The sequence below is a fragment of the Oncorhynchus mykiss genome, chromosome 17 (assembly GCF_057628025.1).
Source record: "Oncorhynchus mykiss isolate SJ-2025 chromosome 17, ASM5762802v1, whole genome shotgun sequence".
Taxonomy (NCBI): Eukaryota; Metazoa; Chordata; class Actinopteri; order Salmoniformes; family Salmonidae; genus Oncorhynchus; species Oncorhynchus mykiss.
In genome coordinates this window covers 47,006,562-47,029,635 of record NC_143038.1, presented here as the reverse complement: position 1 = coordinate 47,029,635, position 23,074 = coordinate 47,006,562, and the positions used below count along the sequence as shown (strand labels likewise).

The window sequence follows — 23,074 nt, the reverse complement described above, 5'->3', positions numbered from 1 at the left end:
TGATTCCAAATTATTCACAGCTGTAAAGGCTGCTATAGGTGCTTCCACCAAGTATTACCTCTGGGGTGTTAGGACATACGCAATCAATACAACATTTTGTATTTCTTAGTCATTTGGAAAATGTTCTATAAATGTTCTATAATGTGGAGCACATTGTATAGATCGATAGGAAAAAAATCTAATTTAATCAGTTTTTTTTAAATACAATTTTAAGGCAGAAAAATGTGAAGACTGTGCAAGGGGTGTGTAGACTTCCACTAGGCACTGTAATAAGTCATTCAAAGTATTTTTACTTAGTTATGTGTCTCTTGAGTGCTTCTTTCCAAGAAAAACACAGTATCATCACACTTCATGTTTTGGAAGTTTGAGGTTGTGAATACAGTTGACAGGTACAGTGGATGAACAGGAAGGCATTTGAGAGCATAGCAAAGAGATTCTGACAAAAGTCTGTCATTACAGATTAATGTCTTTGTACTTGACCCAACAATTCATAAGCAGTAAGTAGTAAGTAATACAGACGTACAGTAGGCAAACGCAGAACATCACAAGAAATGGCTACAACAAAGACACATAATACTTTTACATATGTATATAAACAGATAACAATTACTCAGCTGATTCCCTTTGTGAGTGTATAAGAGATTACACACCGGTTACGCTTGAAATATTTTAACCAATCATTGCTTGGTCAGAGATGATACATTTTTCTTCAGGAGATTATAATGCAGTCTTTATACAGAAGAGCCAGAGGTCCAATAGCTTCTACCAGAAATGACCATGTCAATTGTCAAATGTAAGGGTCTTCAAAGCATAACAAGATTATAGGTTATGATAATATTCTCATATAACATTATCTGTCTTTAATTTACAACTCCTCTGCTAGTATGCAAAAGCACATACAGTATCTTGCAACATCTTTATATAATAATGTATACTGTAGGGATACATACTATTAAACATCTGATTAATAGATAGTTAGATAATGTATATACACATACATATGAAACTATATGACCCTGAGCAGGCAGAAACATAGACATGAATGGATTGCTTAAGAAAGTCTTGCTTCTGAAAATGTTAGTGGCACATGTTTTGTTGTGTGTGTTCAGTAACTGCTTTACTGTGAGTTAATAATGGGCCTTTCAGCTTATACTATAGGTTTGAGTATTTGGTCTTAAGAGGTGGGAGTCTGTCTTCAGAGATGTCCCTCTATAACAGCAGCGCAGTAAGTTCCTCCATCAAGGTACTGAAATTACGATGGCACCTGGTTTCAAGTTAAGAGGGCCAGAGATTCTCAGGTTGAAAAGCAGTTAGTCAAGGTTAGGTAATATCTAATGAAGTGTGTTAAGAAACCCCCATAGCATACAACTGGACTGAGTGACTAAACAGAGGTTCAGGTACAAAACAAGAGCTCAAACTTCATTGAGCTCAAACCTGATTTTCAGCTGGGTAACATTAGCATCTGACTGCGTCTTGACCATTTTTTCTGAGCTCATGGTGCTGGCATAATATCAATGACTTTTGTTTATATTATACCTCCTACATCAGTCCTTAATCTTAGTTGTGTCTGTTTAGCAATACAAGAATGACAGCAAAATATCTGTTGTTCCAGTGCTAAGAGTTGTGTTTCCATCCCAAGCTCAACTGTGGCAGGGGTGCTAAGTAGGCTAGCGTTTTAGCTGTACTACTGGCTGCTATTTCTACCATGTTTATAAGACAATCGCCCAGTCTGCATTTGTCCGTTTGCTTAGGGACTTGAACCCATGCCCAGAAGTACTCAGTGGATTTTCACAGCAACTCCCTTTGGTAGGACTGGGCCTGGCTGCTAACAAATATCCTTTCTGTCCCACACTGTCCCATTAGCATCCCCCCCCCCCCCAAGAATGACTAAGTGACAGAGACTATTATTAGCCTGGTGATCCAGGCGTCACAGCAGCACAGATGTATTGGAGCAATGTTGAGTCTATTCAAGTGAATACACTTCAATGCTGCTTCTGTTGGTTGCATAAATTCAGCTACAACTCATAACGTATTTGTGCCCCTTGTCACTGGAAAGAATCAACAATATTGGTATTCTAACACAAAGGGATGAAGCATTTGATGAACACATAGATTGCTACAGAATAAATTAGTGAGAATTAATCCTCATTTGGTTGAAAGTTCTTGTTTTATAAAAAGACAAGATAGTGTAATCCCACTACGTAAAGCTACTTACCCTATTGAATATCTACATATAGAAAATGGATAGCCTCCTCCTGCTTCATGAGCAAGTTACAGTCCTACTGAGGCAGCTGAGTCACCCATCCTCCACCCTCCCCCTAGTGTTTTTATGTGGAAGATCCTCCAGTTGAAGCGAAACACCATCTCACACAACAATAGGGGTGTCCGAGTACACAGAGCTCAGAGAATCTGCGTCTGACTTCCTTCTCTGTTCCTGCCTCCCTCTGTCCTCCTCCTGCCACTCCTCATCCTCCTCCCCACATGGGCTCAGTCGCCCATTCTGCTCCAGCAGGCCCTTTGGGTCCAGGTAGGTGACATGCCTGTTAAAGGGAGGCTTGTCAAAGGCACCCCCTCCACCTCCGCCCCCCTCCGGGCCTGTGTCCTCATGGGTGGGAGAGACGCTAAGGATGGAGGAGTGAAGGCTGTCCCCCGGGGCTCTCTTGTCCAGGCCCTGGCCCGGGCAGCAGATGCAGCTGCAGGGTGTGAGGTAGAGGTAGATGAGCACCATCATCGCACTGGCCAGACAGCCCACCAATGTGGTGTAGGCCGTCTTCATGCCCTCCTGCCCTCCAGCCTGAGTGGCGTTGTGCACTAACACAGTCACATACAGGGTCTCGTTGAAGGATTCCCCCACTGCGTAACAGGTGTAGATCCCAGAGTCCTCTAGCGTGATGGGGCCGACCTGCAGGCTGCCGTCGCTGAGGACCCTGGAACTCTGGTTACCAGAAGACAACTGCACATTGCCTGGAAGGACCCAGCTCTTCAGCATGTACCTCTGCCTAGTGTCACAGCCCAGTCTTATGAACTGCTCAAGGTAGGCCTCCTCGTCTAAAATGGTCACTGCGCTGCAATTCAGATGGACCTTGTTCAGCTCCAGGGTGAGTGCCTTCTCCTTCTGTGTGCCTGGGAGGAGGCAGGTGTGGTCGTCTCTGAAATCAGTGGCAGAGCTAAGCTCCTGGCGGTGCCAGCGGGACAGCATGCTGTACAGCTCACAGCTGCAGGGCAGCGGGTTGTTGTGGAAGTAGAGGCCATTCTTGATCCAGGCAGGCAGGACCTGGAGCTCCTGTATGGGCAGCAGTTTGAGCCGATTGGTGGACACGTCCAACAGAGTGAGTTTCTCCAGCCGATTCCTCTCTTTGACCAGCTCCAGGGGGAAGCGCTGGATCTGGTTCTGACTGAGGTAGAGCTTCTGCAGGCTGTTGAGGCTGGAGAAGGCAGTGCGGTCAATCTGGGAGATGTAGTTGTTGTAAAGCAGAAGCACCTCCAGGTGCTCCAGGGGCTCGAAGATGAACTCCTCCAGAATTTTCAGGCCATTTGAGGACAGGTCCAGGTAGCGCAACCGTGTGACATATAGGAAGGCCTCGGAAGAGAGGAAGGTGAGGCCGTTGTGGCTGAGCAGGAGGCTGTGCAGCATGCTGAGCTTGACAGGGGTCCATTCAGCTTTCAGTTTACTGATTTGGTTGAAGCTGAGGTCCAGCACAGCAGTGTAGCGAGGAAAAGCCATGGGGATGCTGGTCAGGTTCATCTTGGAGCAGCTAACGATGTTACTGGCGCACAAACAGGTTTTGTGGCAGGTGACAGATTTTGAGCTGGTTGTTGCTCCTGAAGGCAGTAGGAGAGTCAGGACCAGAAGGGCAAAGAGCCCCTTAATAGACACTCCTTCTATGGCACAGCGGGAACCAGAGAGTTTGCCATCCACCATGTCAGGTGCAGGCATGGTAGAGGATGTTGAATGTATTTTTAGATAGGGAATCTTAGTCTTCACAATGCAGAATTTAGACTTCATATGACATACATCCTCAATCGGCCATGTGCTGAAAGAAAATATATTGGAGGTCAGCAGCACATTGCTTCCCTTTACCTTGATATTTGTAGTGTCCCCTGGCTAAAATTATGCCAACACCTAGCAATAACATAAAACAACCACATGACAGTCATAACTCACACACGTGGTCTGTCAAGCATAGTAAATGCGCTACTAAACGGTAATAGATGATCAGAATATCTTACCTGCACTTTAACCATACGCACATGGTAGACTTACCGGGGTGCATTGCACCACAGGACCGCTACAAGTTCCCATAATGAGTTGAACTTCATGCGTCTCAGAACAGATCTCTAATTTCTACGCTTGTTTCATTCACTAACTCATGTTCGACATTGAATACACTGCCTACATTACATCCTACATGTCTAGCCACATTAGCCACAAAAAGCACTGCCGATATCCTATTGCTAAAGAGGAGAGTAGGCTATATATTATTAATAAAGCCAAAACAATTTAAATACTTTTCTATTAGCTGATGCCATGCAACATAGTTTTATTTTCAAAACCTATAGAAACGTTCAACATCCAGGTGACCTCTGCCTAAAATAAATCATCCACAAGCATTATTTTACCTTCTGCTCCCTCTCAAGGCGTAAACTGAAGAAGATCAAAGGCGATATTAAGAAATGTCGCAGGTTTGTACAGCAAATGGACCCAGGACGTCGATGCAAAATAGTAGCCTACCAATTGGCTATACTTCATATAATAAGAAAATGCTATTCGAAGTGATTCTTTAAGAGCGGAGTAGACCACAGCCTATGATGTCAAGCCTTCTATGCCGTATCAGAGAGAGCGAAGCAGCAGCCTTCTGCCGGATGAAGAGCCTTCTGATTGATTACTGGGAGGGCGCTCACGCGATGCACTATTACAAACACAGCACCGACCTCGAGTCAAATCCGTTAGTTTCCACTCCAGTAGCTCAATGCAACATTTGTACGTATTATTATCAAGGAAGGTATAGTAAAACGATTAAATACAGATTAGGATAAAGGGGTATTAAATTATATTTATTTAGGTTATTTAATTCCCTTCAGACTGTAGGTCTAATAACAGGTACAACTGTTACAAGGTGTTACACAATGTGGCCCCATTGTACTATACCAGTCAGCCTATTTTGGCTTCTTAACTTCGAAAATAGGTATTGCAATATGATGAGAAAAAAAGGAATGTCAACTGAATCAGAATGATAATCTGAGCTAACCTATAGGCCAGGGATGGGCAACCGGCGGCCCGCGGGGCTGCATGCAATGCTTCATTTGTAAATTGGGAGGTGCCTGAACAAAAAGTGAGCTGACCTGGGGGGCTCTGAGGTATCGGAACGAATGAAAAAAACACACAAAAAAACATTTATAATAAAGCATTGCACGCATGTCATTGCTTTTGCGTGCTGACATAGAGCAGAAGAGTAGAATGGCTTGCAGGAGATGCACACATGGGGATAATTAATTTTGGCCTAGGGTCCTGGAAAATGTTTGCCTTATATAAACGCATTAAATGCAATTCTACACAATTTTAGATTACTGGAGACTTTGGCAGAATATTTTTTAATACCTCACAAATTGAGAATCTGAGATGAATAAAAACGACCTTGTCTTGACTCCATCAATAGCCTTGGCCTAGGTGTGTGGAGACACATATTGTACAATATGAGGAGGAAATATAGTCCACTCATCCGCGATGGCCGATGCGCTCGTGCCAAAACCTTATCTCTCTCTTGTTTTACTTTGTAACGCATCGTTTTACTTTTCCAGATTAGTCTTCTCTTTTCAGCAGAATCCATTTGCTTTCAAACCTGTGTTTTCCGCGATGTTTGGCTATTTGAAATATTGCAAAAGGCCTGTTTTGGCAACATGCTGTTCACTGACAGATTTGCCGCGCGTTCCAGGCTGTAGGCATGCCTTGTGATTGGGCTACACACAATCTGCAGCTAGGTTATTTTAAAATAATATAAACTATTGCTCCTCTGTAGCTAAATTATAGACCTACTCCCGGTGTAGTATTCTACATGATTTAATTTCTCAACAGACAGCAGTAATTCTATGACTTTGGCAAATATATTTCAATTTCTCAAGGGTGCTGCGGAACCTCCAGCCCCCTTCCCGCATCTACACTCAGAAAAAAAGGGTAGGGTTCTGCGGCTGTCCCCATAAGATAACCTTTTTTTGGTTCCAGGTAGAACCTTTTTTTGGTTCCAGGTAGAACCCTCTTTGGTTCCAGGTAGAACTTTTTGGGGTTCCATGTGAACCCTCTGTGGAAAAGGTTCTACCTGGAACTAAAGGGGTTCTTCTATGGGGGCAGCTGAATAACCCTTTTTGGTTCTAGATAGAATCATACACTCTTAGAAAAGGGGTGCTAAGGAATACATGACGAAGTGCAGCGCTGGAGAGAAGATAATTACAGGAGTATGACTATCAAAGCAGAGAGATGGAGGGCGATCACAGAAAGTGAATCTCATACTAGTTCTGTGAGATACAGGCGCGCTTCTCTCTCTCACCACAGCATTGGCAACGCATTGATCTATCTATACAGGCTAATGTTGCGCAAACCATAAAACCAGGTAGGCCCAAGACGAATCAAGTCTTAGAATATCAGGCACATTTTCACATTACGTTTTTTAGGGGGAAGGAGAATAACAGAGAAGGCAACTTGTATTAACTTTGATTTTATTATATTTTTTACATTGCAAACAGGGACAATTATTTTTAATGCCAAGAGAGGTACTGATCCTGGCACATGGGTTCCGGAACAAAATGTGCCGGATCCTGTTCAGGCCGGATGCTGCTCGAATTAAGCACTGGCTGCATGTACCACCGTTTGAAGACCCTCGGATCAATAAAAAAATAAAATAGAAACCGAATAGTAGAATAAGGTGCAATTTCGAAATGTGGTTGTGCATCAGCAGTTTTTCTCTTATGTCAGTCACTAAACTATCCCATGTCAGCTAACAGTTTTATGATTGGTAAATTAGTCTAGCTGCCAGCTATTTCAATTGCGTAATTATCGTTGAATTACAGCTTGGGTGGCACCCATTTATTTATGCAGCTAGTCTCATTTCAGATATCATATTAAAAACTGGGTACAGAGGCCCATCAAAGTTAATATTTCATATCTTCTCCCTCCTTTTGCTGTATGGATGTGAGAATCTTATATTTCCATAAATTGATGTCATTGTGGTGTTGTTCTATTGCTAACAGTGAAGGCTTCTGAATAAACCTTGTTAGATGAGTTGTCCTCATTAAAACTGAGGAAGCTCGTTAGTAAGAGGATTGTGCTGCTCAGTTCAAAGCCTGAAGGATAACTACTGTCATATCTGTCCTCAGACCAGTGCTAATTTGATTATCAAATGACGCTTTTTCACATTCTGTGAGGTTCATAGCCAAAATGGGTCCTTGGGGGAGGTTTATCTCCATTGTACAGTGGGACATGCCCGTTTGTCCTAAGTGAAGAACACCTCAAAAATAGTCCAATAAAAAAAGAGTTGTGCTTCCATTGCCTTTGAGATGAGACCTCCTCATTGTTAAATCCCCCTGAGCTCTCGCTGTCTGTATAGGAGCTGTCAAAGAGCAAGGTTATCACTATTATGATCCATTTGAACTGTAGATGCCCTGTATCAGGGGGAGTGATGTGTGTTGGTGAAGCAATATGTTGATTTAGGATTGCAAGGAGTGGAAGGTTTAATGCAGAGGAATTACGGAGATTCACTGTTCATTGTTTAGCAGATTCAGAAGTGTGACATTAACCAAAGAGCCCTGGTTTAGATTGCATGCAGTTGGCACTCTACGTAGGATTATCCAGTACATTGCCCTGACTTTGGTAATTTACTATAGTGGGGATTTTTTTTATTTCATGTTGCTGAGGAAAAAGGTCTCACTTGAGATGAGTTGACCCTACCTCTCTGTTAACTCTCAGCTCACATGGCACAAAAGATGTCACTTGAGCTTTCAGAGTGAAGAATGATGGGAACAGTCTACAGGGCCGGTTGCCATGGAAGCCAAGGTCAGTGATGACTTTCTGCTGCAGAGGCATTGAGGAGCGAGAGCAGAAAGGTGTGTGTGTCATAGCGTAGAAAAGTGACAGATTCTAGGGTCTGGGCAGGAATAGTGAAGTAGACAACAAAAAACATAATTTATTTAACTAAGCAAGTCAGTTAAGAACAAATTCTTATTTTCAATGATGGCCTAGCAACAGTGGGTTAACTTCCTTGTTCAGGAGCAGAACGACAGATTTGTACCTTGTCAGCTCGGGGATTCGATCTTGCAACCTTCCGGTTACTAGTCCAATGCCCAACCACTAGGCTACGCTGCCGCCCCAAGGCATGACTTTCAATAGTCAAGTTTCAACGCATCTTAATTCGTTGGCACAATTCAGTTAGAATGCTTCATTTCCATGTACAATTATCTCTTTACTTTTAACTCCATCGTTTCTCAGACTTAGTCATACAGCAAAATGTCCATTTGCTATGTGCTCTCATCAGACATTTCCCCATCATGCCTCTTTACTGCATCACTTCCTGTGAGAGGCCGACCTGGAACACAAAAACGGGGGGGTTTAAATACACAATTCAAAATCACATGATGCGTTAATCATCCAGTAGGAAGGCTTGACTGTTACACATGCAAAATAGTCACACCAATGACGTGTGTGTGTTTACTTGTGTGCAGCACAGCGCAGTGCATCCACATGATATCTGTGTATATGTGGGTAATACTTATGTTATTGATTGTTAAAGGGAAGTATAATGCCAGGTGATGGGGATGTATCCAACAATAGACCATGGTGCTTCTTCTTCTTTCTCCTTCCTCTGTGAAACACATGTAGATTTGTGTATTGTTTCTCTCTTTGTGAATGCATACTACAAATGGAAAGAGAGAAACGTGTGTGTACAATATCCACCATCCTGGTGCAGACTCACTCCCTCCCCCTACATGAAGCTTGATTCCTCCTCATCTCCAGTCACACATTACAGTACTCATCACATTATCCAAATATGACTCATGTATTATGGGGTGCATTCTAAATGATGAGTGTATTTCAGTCACCACAATTTGATAATGGAAGTGGAGTAGTTGTCCATGTATATCACATTGACATTCTGGCTCAGAAAGGCTTTGAGGAGATGGCTGACATTTTCTTGGAGAACATGCTGAACTGTCAGTTCATCAGGACATTGCTAAGACACTTGAGTCTCTAGACTTGTCATGGACTGAAATAAATTATTGTCTGGAAAAAGCCAACAGAGAGCGGTGGTTATTGATTACCTATGGTCACTTTGGATCACCTCAGTTAGGGTGTCTGTCTCTGCTCTTGAGTGAAGACTGTGGGTGGGTTAATATGTTACATCGGACATACTACTGCACTCTATGGATGCCACGCCCAATAATAACCTGCTGTCAGTCCTTGTAAGCTAAACAACACACACATTTTCAGTATGAGAATAGTAGAGATGTGCATCTTTCCTTTTCAAGACGATTTGATACATACACTATATATACACAAAGTATGTGGACACCCCTTCAAATGAGTGGATTTGGCTATTTCAGCCACACCCATTGCTGACAGGTGTAAAGAAAAAAAAAATCAAGCACACAGCCATGCAATCTCCATAGACAAACATTGCAGCAATTTGGTTGAAAAAAGTTTCTTAAACTGAACGAAACAGGGATAAACATACCTGAATTTGTCCAATAGAAACTAACATTTGATTGTCTGTCACCTTGATTACTCAAAATTCTCTCGACCTGTACACCTACATTGTAAACTTAGGCTAGGTTGTAGCAACCTCATGATGGGTACAGATACAATTTTAGTATTGTGTAGTAGCCTAAACATATCTATGTTACATTGAGCTTGATGAATGGAAAATGAATGACAGTCAACCAATATGCTGTAATAGAAATTAGGCCATGTTCATAAAACATTTGTATCATCCTTCCTCATCTTAAACGGCACTGACCACCACTGGGCTACAGATATTTCCTGGGGTTGTCGGCATGCAAAATTACTTGTAGATCAATGACTGTCAACTCAGTTACATGTAGTTCGACATTGAAGGAGAATACACATCAGTGGTCACAAAAGATGGGAGGTATTTTCGGAAGATAGAAAGAATGTTATGAGCAAAACAAATTTTGTGAACTGGCGATTCTTAACGTTTGAATCGATTTTCTGACCGATGCATCTTGCTACATTTGGATCGGTGCGGACTGATACACTTGTATCTTAAACATTTGAATCAGGGATTGATGCGTATCAGTGATTACATCCCTAGAATTGTATTGATTACTTGTCTTCCTAGCGTCACACCCAAAGTGTTTATATGTGTGTGATGGAGTCATGATATGAATCAATCTGATATTATTGAATTTACCATTTGTCTCTGTTCCTGTTGACAAGGACTCTGCCAAGGCCAGTGGTTCCTGCTGTTCTGTTCTTGTCCCTTCAGTGAACCCTCAGAGTGGAGTGAGGTAAGACAGAGGAGGTATCAATCTATTCTGTGCCAAGCACCTATGCTTACACAAATATAGAATATATTGCAAGAGAATTCACCGATAAATTGGTTCACATGGAAAACTAAAGGCATAGAACCCATAAATGACTTAAATAGGAAATACATGTATTTTCATGACAGCATTACAAATCAATGTTGGATTGACCAGTTTAGATATTTTCAAATACATGCAATTTAACAGTTTTATATCACAAAATGTTGATTTGAAATCTTTTGGGCATCAGATTAATCTCGATGGAATACTATTTGAGTCAGAAAATGATATTCATATGGTAGGTTAGCTATACAAAACCTTGCAGAGAGCCTATGCATCTGACATGAATATATTCCCCTGTAATAATGGTATTTTTTGTTTGATAATTATTGTGTTTTTTTCTGTTGTCTAATCTTGGTTTGTATGTGTTTGCATGGCCACATTGTGTGTGCTTTGTGAGTCTTCACATGTGAGAGGTATGTGTGTGTTGAGTACACACTGTTCTGAGCTTTAGGAGGAATCATTTATCACCCTCACTCTCATTACACAAGGTCCACATTGCATTGTGGGAAGGAGTAGTGCCACATTTATTGTGCTGTAAATTGAAAATGAAGGGTTGGATCTCCTTGGGTTTACAAGTCTATGGAGTAGCCTAGGTTCTAACACAGATCTGATTATAACACACATATGAGTATGTCAGGTACTGTGAAAGGTTTATACTCCTGTCTCATTGCGATATAATGTGTGCAGCGTATCCATTTTACATGAAACCCCGACCATCCCCCACTAACTGAGACACAACTCGGATGCAGCTGCAGCTCCCTGGGTATTAGCGTAAGATGTATGGCTCTTCTAATAGCAGTAATGAACCCTGACTGTCTGTCAGTGGGGTAATACTAGGACTAGAGACCGGGACACAAAATGACCCTCTCTCTCTCCCTGTGTCACTGTCACATGGCAGTCACAATATATTGAGTTATTATACGGATAATGGTCATTAACAGGCTGACAAGGGAAAGGTAAATCTATCAATAACCTTTGGGACCTCTAGGAACCTCTACGCTGCAAATGACATACTCTGAAGTGGTTAATTAAACACAATACATGTTAATAGAACTTCCAAAATAAAAAAAATGTTGTGTAGAATGAATAAGATTGGGCATCAGTTTAGTCATCGGCTGGCCAGTTAGAGGAATCTGTGACCAAGGCTGTGGTTTGGAACAAAGAGTTACCCTAGTAATGGAATTCACCTCTTACTGTCACAACAACAGCCTGACAGCCAATGGGACATGGTGGTGTGTTATTTTGGAGGGGTATCAGGGAGAGGTGTCAGAGTGTTGATCCCATCCCATGGTTGGTTTTGGCAGCAGCCTTGAAGATCTAACGTTCTCTGGTAAGTGATGGATGAGACTGGCTGGGCTGGGGTGGTGGCGGTGAAGGAGGCAGGAAAACAGGGTGGTAATACATCTCCCTGCCTAGCACTCCATCAGCCAAATGAGAAGTGACTCAGAAAACGGTGCTCTGCTGCTCACACACACACATCCCTATTCAAAGGTATCAAGGTGTTTTAGCAGGAGATGGTATAAATGTTTGATTTAGGTACTATTATAGATGTAGATACTATTTCTGCAGTACCCTATCCATTATAAAATGGTATACAAAAAAGTTATGATTTATGGTTTTATATAATTGTATTACATTATAAAAATCAAATCAAATGTATTTATATAGTCCTTCGTACGTCAGCTGATATCTCAAAGTGCTGTACAGAAACCCAGCCTAAAACCCCAAACAGCAAGCAATGCAGGTGTTGAAGCACGTTGGCTAGGAAAAACTCCCTAGAGAGGCCAAAACCTAGGAAGAAACCTAGAGAGGAACCAGGCTATGAGGGGTAGCCAGTCCTCTTCTGGCTGTGCCGGGTGGATATTATAACAGAACATGGCCAAGATGTTCAAATGTTCATAAATGACCAGCATGGTCAAATAATAGGTCTGGGACAGGTAGCACGTCCGGTGAACAGGTCAGGATTCCATAGCCGCAGACAGAACAGTTGAAACTGGAGCAGCAGCATGGCCAGGTGGACTGGGGACAGCAAGGAGTCATCATGCCAGGTAGTCCTGAGGCATGGTCCTAGGGCTCAGGTCCTCCGAGAGAGAGAAAGAAAGAGAGAAAGAGAATTAGAGGGAGCGTACTTAAATTCACACAGGACACCGGATAAGACAGGAGAAGTACTCCAAATATAACAAACTGACCCTAGCTCCCCAACACATAAACTACTGCAGCATAAATACTGGAGGCTGAGACAGGAGGGGTCAGGATACACTGTGGCCCCATCCGATGATACCCCCGGACAGGGCCAAACAGGAAGGATAATACCCCACCCACTTTGCCAAAGCACAGCTCCCACACCACTAGAGGGATATCTTCAACCACCAACTTACCATCCTGAGACAAGGCCGAGTATAGCCCACAAAGATCTCCGCCACGGCACAACCCAGACAGGAAGATCACATCAGTGATCAGTGATTATATGCAATTACATCATATTTACAGTTGAAAGAAAGATGCATATGCAGAAACAAACCCCATACCTACTGTAAAATATGGTGGTGGATTTTTGATGTTATGGGGCTATTTTGCTTCCACTGGTCCTGGGCCCTTGTTAAGGTCAACGTCATCATCAACTTTACCCAGTACCCAGACATTTTAGCCCAAAACTTGGTTGCCTCTAGCAGAAGGCTTTAAACTTGGCCGCAATTGGATCTTCCAGCAAGACAATTAACCTAAATGGTTAATTGACCCCAAAATCAACATCACTGACGGTCCGCGCTGGTCTTTTGGCGTAGTGCGGCGCGCTGGACGTAAACATGGGCGCCCTCCCATGTCTCCTCCGCGCGCCTGAAGCAGTCATCCACCGCAGGAGCCTCGGTCTGACCCTGATGCCACGGCACCAGAACCGGCTGGTACCCCAATACGCAAGGAAACGGGGAGAGGTTAATGGAGGAATGGCGAAGCAAGTTCTGCGCCATCTCGACCCAGGGCACGAACGCCGCCCACTCCCCCGGCCGGTCTTGGCAATAGGACCGCAGAAACCTGCCCACATCCTGGTTGACTCTCTCTACCTACCCATTACTCTCGTGGGTGAAATCCCGAGGTGAGGCTGATCGAGACCCCAGACGTTCCATGAACGCCTTCCAGACTCTTCACGCGAACTGGGGAACCCGATCAGACACTAAATCCTCAAGCACCCCGTAGTGCCGGAAAACATGAGTAAACAGGGCTTCCACAGTCTGTAGGGCCGTAGGAAGACCGGGCAGAGGGAGGAGATGACAGGACTTAGAGAAACGATCCACAACGACCAGGATCGTAGTGTTTCCCTGTGAAAGAGGAAGATCGGTTAAAAAATGCACTGACAAGTGTGAGCAATGTCGTTGTGGAATGGGTAAGGGGTGTAGCTTACCTCTGGGCAGGTGTCTCGGAGCCTTACACTGGGCACACACCGAGCAGGAGGAAACACTGCTCTTATCCCAGCCTCGGATGCGTCCACCTCCACTATGAACGCCAAAGAGGGATCCTGATGGGCCAGCACTGTAGCTGAAGTAAACAGAGCTCTTAGCCTACCACTGCAACCATACAGGACCCCTCTTCAGCAGTGAGGTAATGGGAGCAGCCACCTGGCCAAAACCCCAAATTAATCTCCGGTAGTAATTGGCAAACCCTAAAAATCGCTGCACCTCCTTTACCGTGGTGGGAGTCGGCCAATTACGCACAGCTGCAATGCGGTCACTCTCCATCTCCACCCCTGATGTGGAAATGCGATACTCTAGGAAGGAGACGGCCTGCTGAAAGAACAGGCATTTCTCAGCCTTGACGTAAAGGTCCTGCTCCAACAGTAGTCCAAGTACCCTGCGCACCAGGGACACATGCTCGGCGCCTGTAGCGGAGTATATCAGAATGTCATCTATATACACCACTACACCCTGCCCATGCAGGTCCCTGAAAATCTCATCTACAAAGGATTGGAAAACTGATGGAGCATTCATCAACCCGTACAGCATGACGAGGTACTCATAATGCCCTGAGGTGGTACTAAACGCTGTCTTCCACTCGTCTCCCCCCTGGATACGCACCAGGTTATATGCAGTCCTGGGATCCAGTTTTGTGAAGAAGCTCGCCCCATGCATTGACTCAATCGCCGTGGCGATAAGAGGTAGTGGGCAACTGTACCTCACTGTGATTTGATTGAGACCTCTATAGTCAATGCACGGGCGCAGACCTCCATCCTTCTTCTTCACAAAAAAGAAACTCGAGGAGGCGGGTGAAGTGGAGGACCGAACGTATGTAGGGTTTCAAAGACATGTCTCCATAGCCACCGTCTCCGCTTGCGACAGGGGATACACGTGACTCCTGGGAAGCGCAGCGTCTGCCAGGAGATTTATCGCACAATCACCCTATCGATGAGGTGGTAATTGAGTCGCAGAAGGCGAGAGCCAAATCGGCATATTCTGGGGGGAAGCGCACGGTGGAGACATGGTCTGGACTTTCCACCGTGTTAGCACCAACGGAAACCCTTAAACACCTCCCCGAGCACTCTCGCGACCACCCCGTGAGAGCCCTCTGTTGCCAGGAAATGGTGGGGTTATGATGAGCCAACCAGGGAAGGCCTAGTACCATGGGAAAAGCAGGACAGTCAATGAGGAAGACACTGATTTTCTCCTCGTGACTCCCCTGCGTCTCCATGACCAGGGAAAGGGTGGCCTCCCTGATTAGCCCAGACCCTAGTGGTCGACTATCCAGAGCGTGAACCGGGAAGGGTCTAACTACAGGAATGATGGGGATCCCTAAACTAAGGACTAACGCTCTGTCGATAAAATTCCCAACTGTGCCTGAATCAACGAGCACCTTCTGCTGGGAATGCAGGGAAAACTCAAGGAAACAAACATGTACAAACAGGTGATCAAACAGAGGACTCTGGATGAGTGTGGTGCAGACTCACCTGGGGTGACGCCAGAGTGCCCTGCCTGTTGCCTCGACTCCCAGAGGGACCTACACGGCACCGACCGGCAGTATGCCCTCTGCGGCCACAGATGGTGCACGTGATGACCCCTCCTCCAGCCTCCCTACGTGCAGCCCCTCCCAACTCCATGGGCACCGAAGCAGGGGTGCTGGAAGATGAAACCGACAGAGCCCCCTCTGGACGTCCGCGGGTGACCAGCAGGTTATCCAACCAAATGGACAAATCCACCAGTTGGTCAAAGGAGATGGTGGCATCCCTGCAGGCCAGCTCACATCGGACGTCCTCACGCAGGCTGCACTGATAGTGGTCGATGAGGACCCTGTCGTTCCAGCCTGCTCCGGCGGCCAAAGTTCGGAATTCCAGGGCAAAGTCCTGGGCGCTCCTCGTCCCCTGCCTTAAATGGAAGAGCCATTCCCCCAACTCTCTACCTTCGGGCGGATGTTCGAAGATGGCCCAGAAGCGACGGGTGAACTCCTTGAAGTGGTCCAACGCCGCGTCTCCTTCTGCCCACATGGCGTTTTCCCACTCCAGAGCTCTCCCCAAGAGGCATGAGACGAGGGCGGACACTTTCTCCCTTCCCGAGGGAGCTGGGTGAACAGTGGCCAGGTAGAGGTCCAGTTGTAACAGGAATCCCTGGCACTGTGCTGCCGTCCTATCATACTCCCTGGGAAGGGAGAGACGCATCCCATTGGGACTGGCTCCAAACGGGACGGGTAGAGGTAACCCCGGTTGCGTTGGTTGAGGCACTGGAGAGACTTCCCGTCTCTCCCAGTGGTCCATGGTCTGGACAACGCAATCCATAATGGCATCAAGATGATGTAACATTGCAGAATGTTCCTGGACGTGCTCCTCTAACCGGGGTACCTGCTCCTGCTGACTCCATGGTTGGTGTGAAATTCTGTTACGGGTGTGTACTGGAGGCGAAGTCAGGTGCAGAAGAGCAGAGTGTAGTTAACAGGCAACACTTTTTATTCCGGTCGAAACAAAAGCACATAAGTACATAAACGTGCCCAAAACACAGAACATAAACAGAACATAAAGTGTCTGGCGCGTGACAATACCCACATAACAAAAAAATTTCACACAAAGACATGGAGGGGAACAGAGGACTAAATACATTCAGTGTGATTAGGGAATGAAAACCAGGTGTGTATGGAATAAGACAAAACAAATGGAAATAAGAAAAATGGAGCGGCGATGGCTAGAAAGCTGGTGACGTTGATCGCCGAACACCGCCCGAACAAGAAGAGGAGCCGACTTCGGCGGAAGTAGTGACAATAGCATGATCTGTATGTCTACAATTCACCTGTGGGAACATAGCGGCTCTCAACACTAGACAGAAAGAGTTGGCTTCTATTATCCTAAATATTGTTTATGAGGAGATTACTTCTGCCCTCGACTTGCAATTAAAACCGGTAAATGAATCACTTCCGTTGCTTACTTCTAAAGTGGATGCTAGGGTTGAATGGCGCGAACCAAGTTACCGATATTTACCGCCCAAAACCACTCCCTTTTCCTGGGATAAATAACTGAGAAACCACTACATTTTATTTATTTATTTATTTATTTATTTATTTATAGGAACAGCGTGGTGTGAAATGGAACTGTTTAATTATATGCATTGTCTAAATCTGGCTTCTCTATGGCCTCATCATGATGAATCCTTAACGCTCAGGGTGGGGGCAGACAGCCCATCTGATATAATAAAAATTCATATGATTTATATGATTAAGGTAATGGTAAGATAATGACTAAATTATTTATATGTTAAAGGTAATGTTAAGATAATGACAAAAAATATTCCACCCGGAAACCATATAATTGTATGAAATTGATTAGAATCATAAAACTATAATCTGATGATGTGTGTAGTTTTAGTCAGAATTAGAACAAGGACATGTTGTTCCTTTTTAGTATGTAAGCAGGGTGGAGGGGAGAAACTGTTAGGCTTGCAGAAAATTATGAAACATTTAGCAGATTAAACAATGTATCTGTGTAGTGGAAAAACGCGGACTGTCTGAGCAAGGTGTAGCTTAAGATTTGAATTTGTTTGTGTGTGTTATAAAGACTGTGTTTGCATTTTTGATTTTAGAGTACTCTCGTGAATAAACATTTTGACTATTGTAAGTTGGGACTCTTGTTTGTTTCATTCAACCAGAATCTTACAAACTCTGGGTTGCAGACTGAGTACATTAATTGAAGTTTATGAACATTGATAAAGAAATTCTCATAACACCATCTCAGTATGGAGCTCGGTTCACAATGCATGTAGACCTATCATCTCATCATGGTAAATGTTTTTCTTGTGACAGGTAGGCCTACATTTGCTACAGTAATATAAGGACTGAATGCGTGTCTAATTTACCCGTCTCCATCTGGGTTTCGGAGTCACCGTATTTTTTTATTTACTGCAGCTGCAGAGTTTTCAAAACAGCCTATCACTCGAATATCATTGCTTTAAATCGGTGCATGTGCACTCTCGCAGTCTCTCTCTCTCTCCATCAACTCCAGTCAATTTGCATCCAAAATACGTAGATAATCCTGTTCTAGATTGATATATAGCCCTATATATAGATGTCCTAGTCTACCTCTTTCAGGTAATAAATTCAATGCAGTATTAGCCTTATATTTAGCTAATTAATGGTTATGCATAATAAGCTTCTAATTTATAGCCTCCGTCTCTTGCGCAATAAGCACACACCTGTGCTCCACTACCCTCTCTCCTTAAAAAAAAACACTCCTTAGCTCTTGGAGTCCCATGCACAAAAAGCTAGACTAGAATAGCTTGCTGGACATTATTTTGTTTTGCATTTCTTATACCAAAAGATTAGTCAAAGCTCTTGTTTGCTGAACGTTAAATACAGCAGCCAATATAACTCACGGGTAGTTTGAAAGAAGAGCAAACGTGCGATGCCGGTAGGCTATAGCAGTTATTTATGTAGACCCATAACCATTCAATCTTTGTGAGGAGAAGTGAAAGCCTTCTGCATCTAATTCTAGTCCTATTTTATTCAATGATGTCATTAGAATGATGAAGATAAGGACAACAAAACGTATTTCATTTAACTGTTGAAAGCGAGGAAGGAATGAAGCAACAATAGCAAATGAAAGCGGAGGTAGGCTAACATATTCTGAAAAGGTGTATACAGTGCCTTGCGAAAGTATTCGGCCCCCTTGAACTTTGCGACCTTTTGCCACATTTCAGGCTTCAAACATAAAGATATAAAACTGTATTTTTTTGTGAAGAATCAACAACAAGTGGGACACAATCATGAAGTGGAACGACATTTATTGGATATTTCAAACTTTTTTAACAAATCAAAAACTGAAAAATTGGGCGTGCAAAATTATTCAGCCCCATTAAGTTAATACTTTGTAGCGCCACCTTTTGCTGCGATTACAGCTGTAAGTCGCTTGGGGTATGTCTCTATCAGTTTTGCACATCGAGAGACTGAAAGTTTTTCCCATTCCTCCTTGCAAAACAGCTCGAGCTCAGTGAGGTTGGATGGAGAGCATTTGTGAACAGCAGTTTTCAGTTATTTCCACAGATTCTCGATTGGATTCAGGTCTGGACTTTGACTTGGCCATTCTAACACCTGGATATGTTTATTTTTGAACCATTCCATTGTAGATTTTGCTTTATGTTTTGGATCATTGTCTTGTTGGAAGACAAATCTCCGTCCCAGTCTCAGGTCTTTTGCAGACTCCATCAGGTTTTCTTCCATATTGGTCCTGTATTTGGCTCCATCCATCTTCCCATCAATTTTAACCATCTTCCCTGTCCCTGCTGAAGAAAAGCAGGCCCAAACCATGATGCTGCCACCACCATGTTTGGCATGGTGTGTTCAGCTGTGTTGCTTTTACGCCAAACATAACGTTTTGCTTTGTTACCAAAAAGTTAAATTTTGGTTTCATCTGACCAGAGCACCTTCTTCCACATGTTTGGTGTGTCTCCCAGGTGGCTTGTGACAAACTTTAAACGACACTTTTTATGGATATCTTTAAGAAATGGCTTTCTTCTTGCCACTCTTCCATAAAGGCCAGATTTGTGCAATATACGACTGATTGTTGTCCTATGGACAGAGTCTCCCACCTCAGCTGTAGATCTCTGCAGTTCATCCAGAGTGATCATGGGCCTCTTGGCTGCATCCCTGATCAGTCTTCTCCTTGTATGAGCTGAAAGTTTAGAGGGACGGCCAGGTCTTGGTGATTTGCAGTGGTCTGATACTCCTTCCATTTCAATATTATCGCTTGCACAGTGCTCCTTGGGATGTTTAAAGCTTGGGAAATCTTTTTGTATCCAAATCCGGCTTTAAACTTCTTCACAACAGTATCTCGGACCTGCCTGGTGTGTTCCTTGTTCTTCATGATGCTCTCTGCGCTTTTAACGGACCTCTGAGACTATCACAGTGCAGGTGCATTTATACGGAGACTTGATTACACACAGGTGGATTGTATTTATCATCATTAGTCATTTAGGTCAACATTGGATCATTCAGAGATCCTCACTGAACTTCTGGAGAGAGTTTGCTGCACTGAAAGTAAAGGGGCTGAATAATTTTGCACGCCCAATTTTTCAGTTTTTGATTTGTTAAAAAAGTTTGAAATATCCAATAAATGTCGTTCCACTTCATGATTGTGTCCCACTTGTTGTTGATTCTTCACAAAAAAATACAGTTTTATATCTTTATGTTTGAAGCCTGAAATGTGGCAAAAGGTCGCAAAGTTCAAGGGGGCCGAATACTTTCGCAAGGCACTGTATATACACTGCTCAAAAAAATAAAGGGAACACTTAAACAACACAATGTAACTCCAAGTCAATCACACTTCGGTGAAATCAAACTGTCCACTAAGGAAGCAACACTGATTGACAATACATTTCACATGCTGTTGTGCAAATGGAATAGACAACAGGGGGAAATTATAGGCAATTAGCAAGACACACCCAATAAAGGAGTGGTTTTGCAGGTGGTGACCACAGACCACTTCTCAGTTCCTATGCTTCCTGGCTTATTTGTTGGTCACTTTTGAATTCTGGCGGTGCTTTCACTCTAGTGGTAGCATGAGACGGAGTCTACAACCCACACAAGTGGCTCAGGTAGTGCAGCTCATCCAGGATGGCACATCAATGCGAGCTGTGGCAAGAAGGTTTGCTGTGTCTGTCAGCGTATTGTCCAGAGCATGGAGGCGCTACCAGGAGACAGGTCAATACATCAGGAGATGTGAAGGAGGCCGTAGGAGGGCAACAACCCAGCAGCTGTACCGCTACCTCTGCCTTTGTGCAAGGAGGAGCAGGAGGAGCACTGCCAGAGCCCTGCAAAATGACCTCCAGCAGGCCACAAATGTGCATGTGTCTGCTCAAATGGTCAGAAACAGACTCCATGAGGGTGTTATGAGGGCCCGACGTCCACAGGTGGGGGTTGTGCTTACAGCCCAACATCGTGCAGGACGTTTGGCATTTGCCAGAGAACACCAAGATTGGACAATTTGCCACTGGCACCCTGTGCTCTTCACAGATGAAAGCAGGTTCACACTGAGCACATGTGACAGACGTGACAGAGTCTGGAGACGCTGTGGAGAACGTTCTGCTACCTGCAACATCCTCCAGCATGACCAGTTTGGCGGTGGGTCAGTCATGGTGTGGGGTGGCATTTCTTTTGGGGGCCGCACAGCCCTCCATGTGCTTGCCAGAGGTAGCCTGACTGCCATTAGGTACCGAGATGAGATCCTCAGACCCCTTGTGAGACCATATGCTGGTGCGGTTGGCCCTGGGTTCCTCCTAATGCAAGACAATGCTAGACCTCATGTGGCTGGAGTGTGTCAGCAGTTCCTGCAAGAGGAAGGCATTGATGCTATGTACTGGCCCGCCCGTTCCCCAGACCTGAATCCAATTGAGCACATCTGGGACATCATGTCTCGCTCCATCCACCAACGCCACGTTGCACCACAGACTGTCCAGGAGTTGGCGGATGCTTTAGTCCAGGTCTGGGAGGAGATCCCACAGGAGACCATCCACCACCTCATCAGGAACATGCCCAGGCATTGTAGGGAGATCATACAGGCACGTGGAGGCCACACACACTACTGAGCCTCATTTTGACTTGTTTTAAGGACATTACATCAAAGTTGGATCAGCCTGTAGTGTGGTTTTCTACTTTAATTTTGAGTGTGACTCCAAATCCAGACCTCCATGGGTTGATAAATTTGATTTCCATTGATCATTTTTGTGTGATTTTGTTGTCAGCACATTCAACTATGTAAAGAAAAAATAAGAATATAATAATAAGAATATTTCATTCATTCAGATCTAGGATGTGTTATTTTAGTGTTCCCTTTATTTTTTTGAGCAGTGTATATACACGTCAGCCTACTAATTATACAAATAGCCCCTATTATATTTCAAAATTAAAATCAAATTCATTAACCTATACTTGTAACTTTTTAGGCTGCATGTGCTGCACCAGAATCACGTTCTCCCTCTGCTTTATCATGGTTTGAACGATGTGCATAATTCCAGTCCATATAATACAGTATAATACAATACAGTACAGTAACGCAGTCCACACTCAAAAAGATTAGTCTACTGGAGCTAGTTTAATTTATTTATCCAAGAGAGCACATAGCTAGCTACATCTATGGGATTTTATGTTTTTCAGATGTGCATAATGTGCAGTAGCTTATATCATATATGTATTGGATAACGGCACAGTCATTTGGCCTTTTTTGGGCTTGGGATCATTAAATGTCTTTAATGTAGGGCTCATCAGGCTTAGGTAGCATCAGGTCAGAAGTACAGTACCAGTCAAAAGTTGACACACTAACTAATTTGTTGTGTCTTTGTAGGGCTTTTCTTTATTTTTACTATTTTCTACATTCTAGAATAGTGAAGAGATCTAAACTTTGCAATAACACATATGGAATCATGTAGTAACCAACAAAGTGTTAAAGAAATCTAAATAAAATTGTATATTTGAGATTCTTCACACACTCTTGACATTCTCTCAAACAGAGAGGTGGAATGCATTTCAATTAACAGGTGTGCCTTCGTAAAAGTTCATTTTGGAATTTATTTCCTTCTTAATGCGTTTAAGCCAATCAGTTGTATCCCCACTGTATAATGCTGAATAGTTTTGTTGATATATTTCAATGTTAAACAAATTATTTTAATCATTAACACTACAATTAAAATGGCTGCTGTAGTTGTGGCTATTTCCAGCAATGCAAAGACTGATGTCAAGGAAAATGAGAACTGGAGAGAGGTTGTGGGTCGAAATGCCCCAAAGGAGACTGTTTTACATATTTTTTATCATGGAGAGAGAAATCCTGACAAAGGAGGAGGCAATAGCCAACCCCATTAAGGAGGAGAAGCTCTACCACAGTCTCATACATGAAATTCATCCAAACCACTTGAGGTCAGTACAGAGAGTACGTGCACTCTGGCGTAAATATATTCTCAGTCAGGAAGCAAGGGCAAAGCTTCTGATCAGAGGAATAACAGTCAGAGAATAATCTGTTCAGTTTGAAGTC

General features: G+C 43.8%; 1 protein-coding gene across 1 annotated transcript; it reads right to left on the bottom strand.

Annotated features, from left to right (window-relative positions):
* Window positions 1-1,883: 1,883 nt before the first annotated feature.
* On the bottom strand, window positions 1,884-4,132 carry LOC110494347 (amphoterin-induced protein 1). Its single transcript, XM_021569319.3, has one exon. It carries the CDS (start codon window positions 4,004-4,006, stop codon window positions 2,366-2,368), a length of 1,641 nt encoding a protein of 546 aa, XP_021424994.1. The 5' UTR covers window positions 4,007-4,132; the 3' UTR covers window positions 1,884-2,365.
* Window positions 4,133-23,074: the final 18,942 nt, after the last annotated feature.

What these genes read in the sequence shown, in the direction of transcription:
- LOC110494347 (XM_021569319.3), bottom strand. Translation starts at nt 4,006, where the DNA reads ATGAAGTCTAAATTCTGCATTGTGAAGACTAAGATTCCCTATCTAAAA.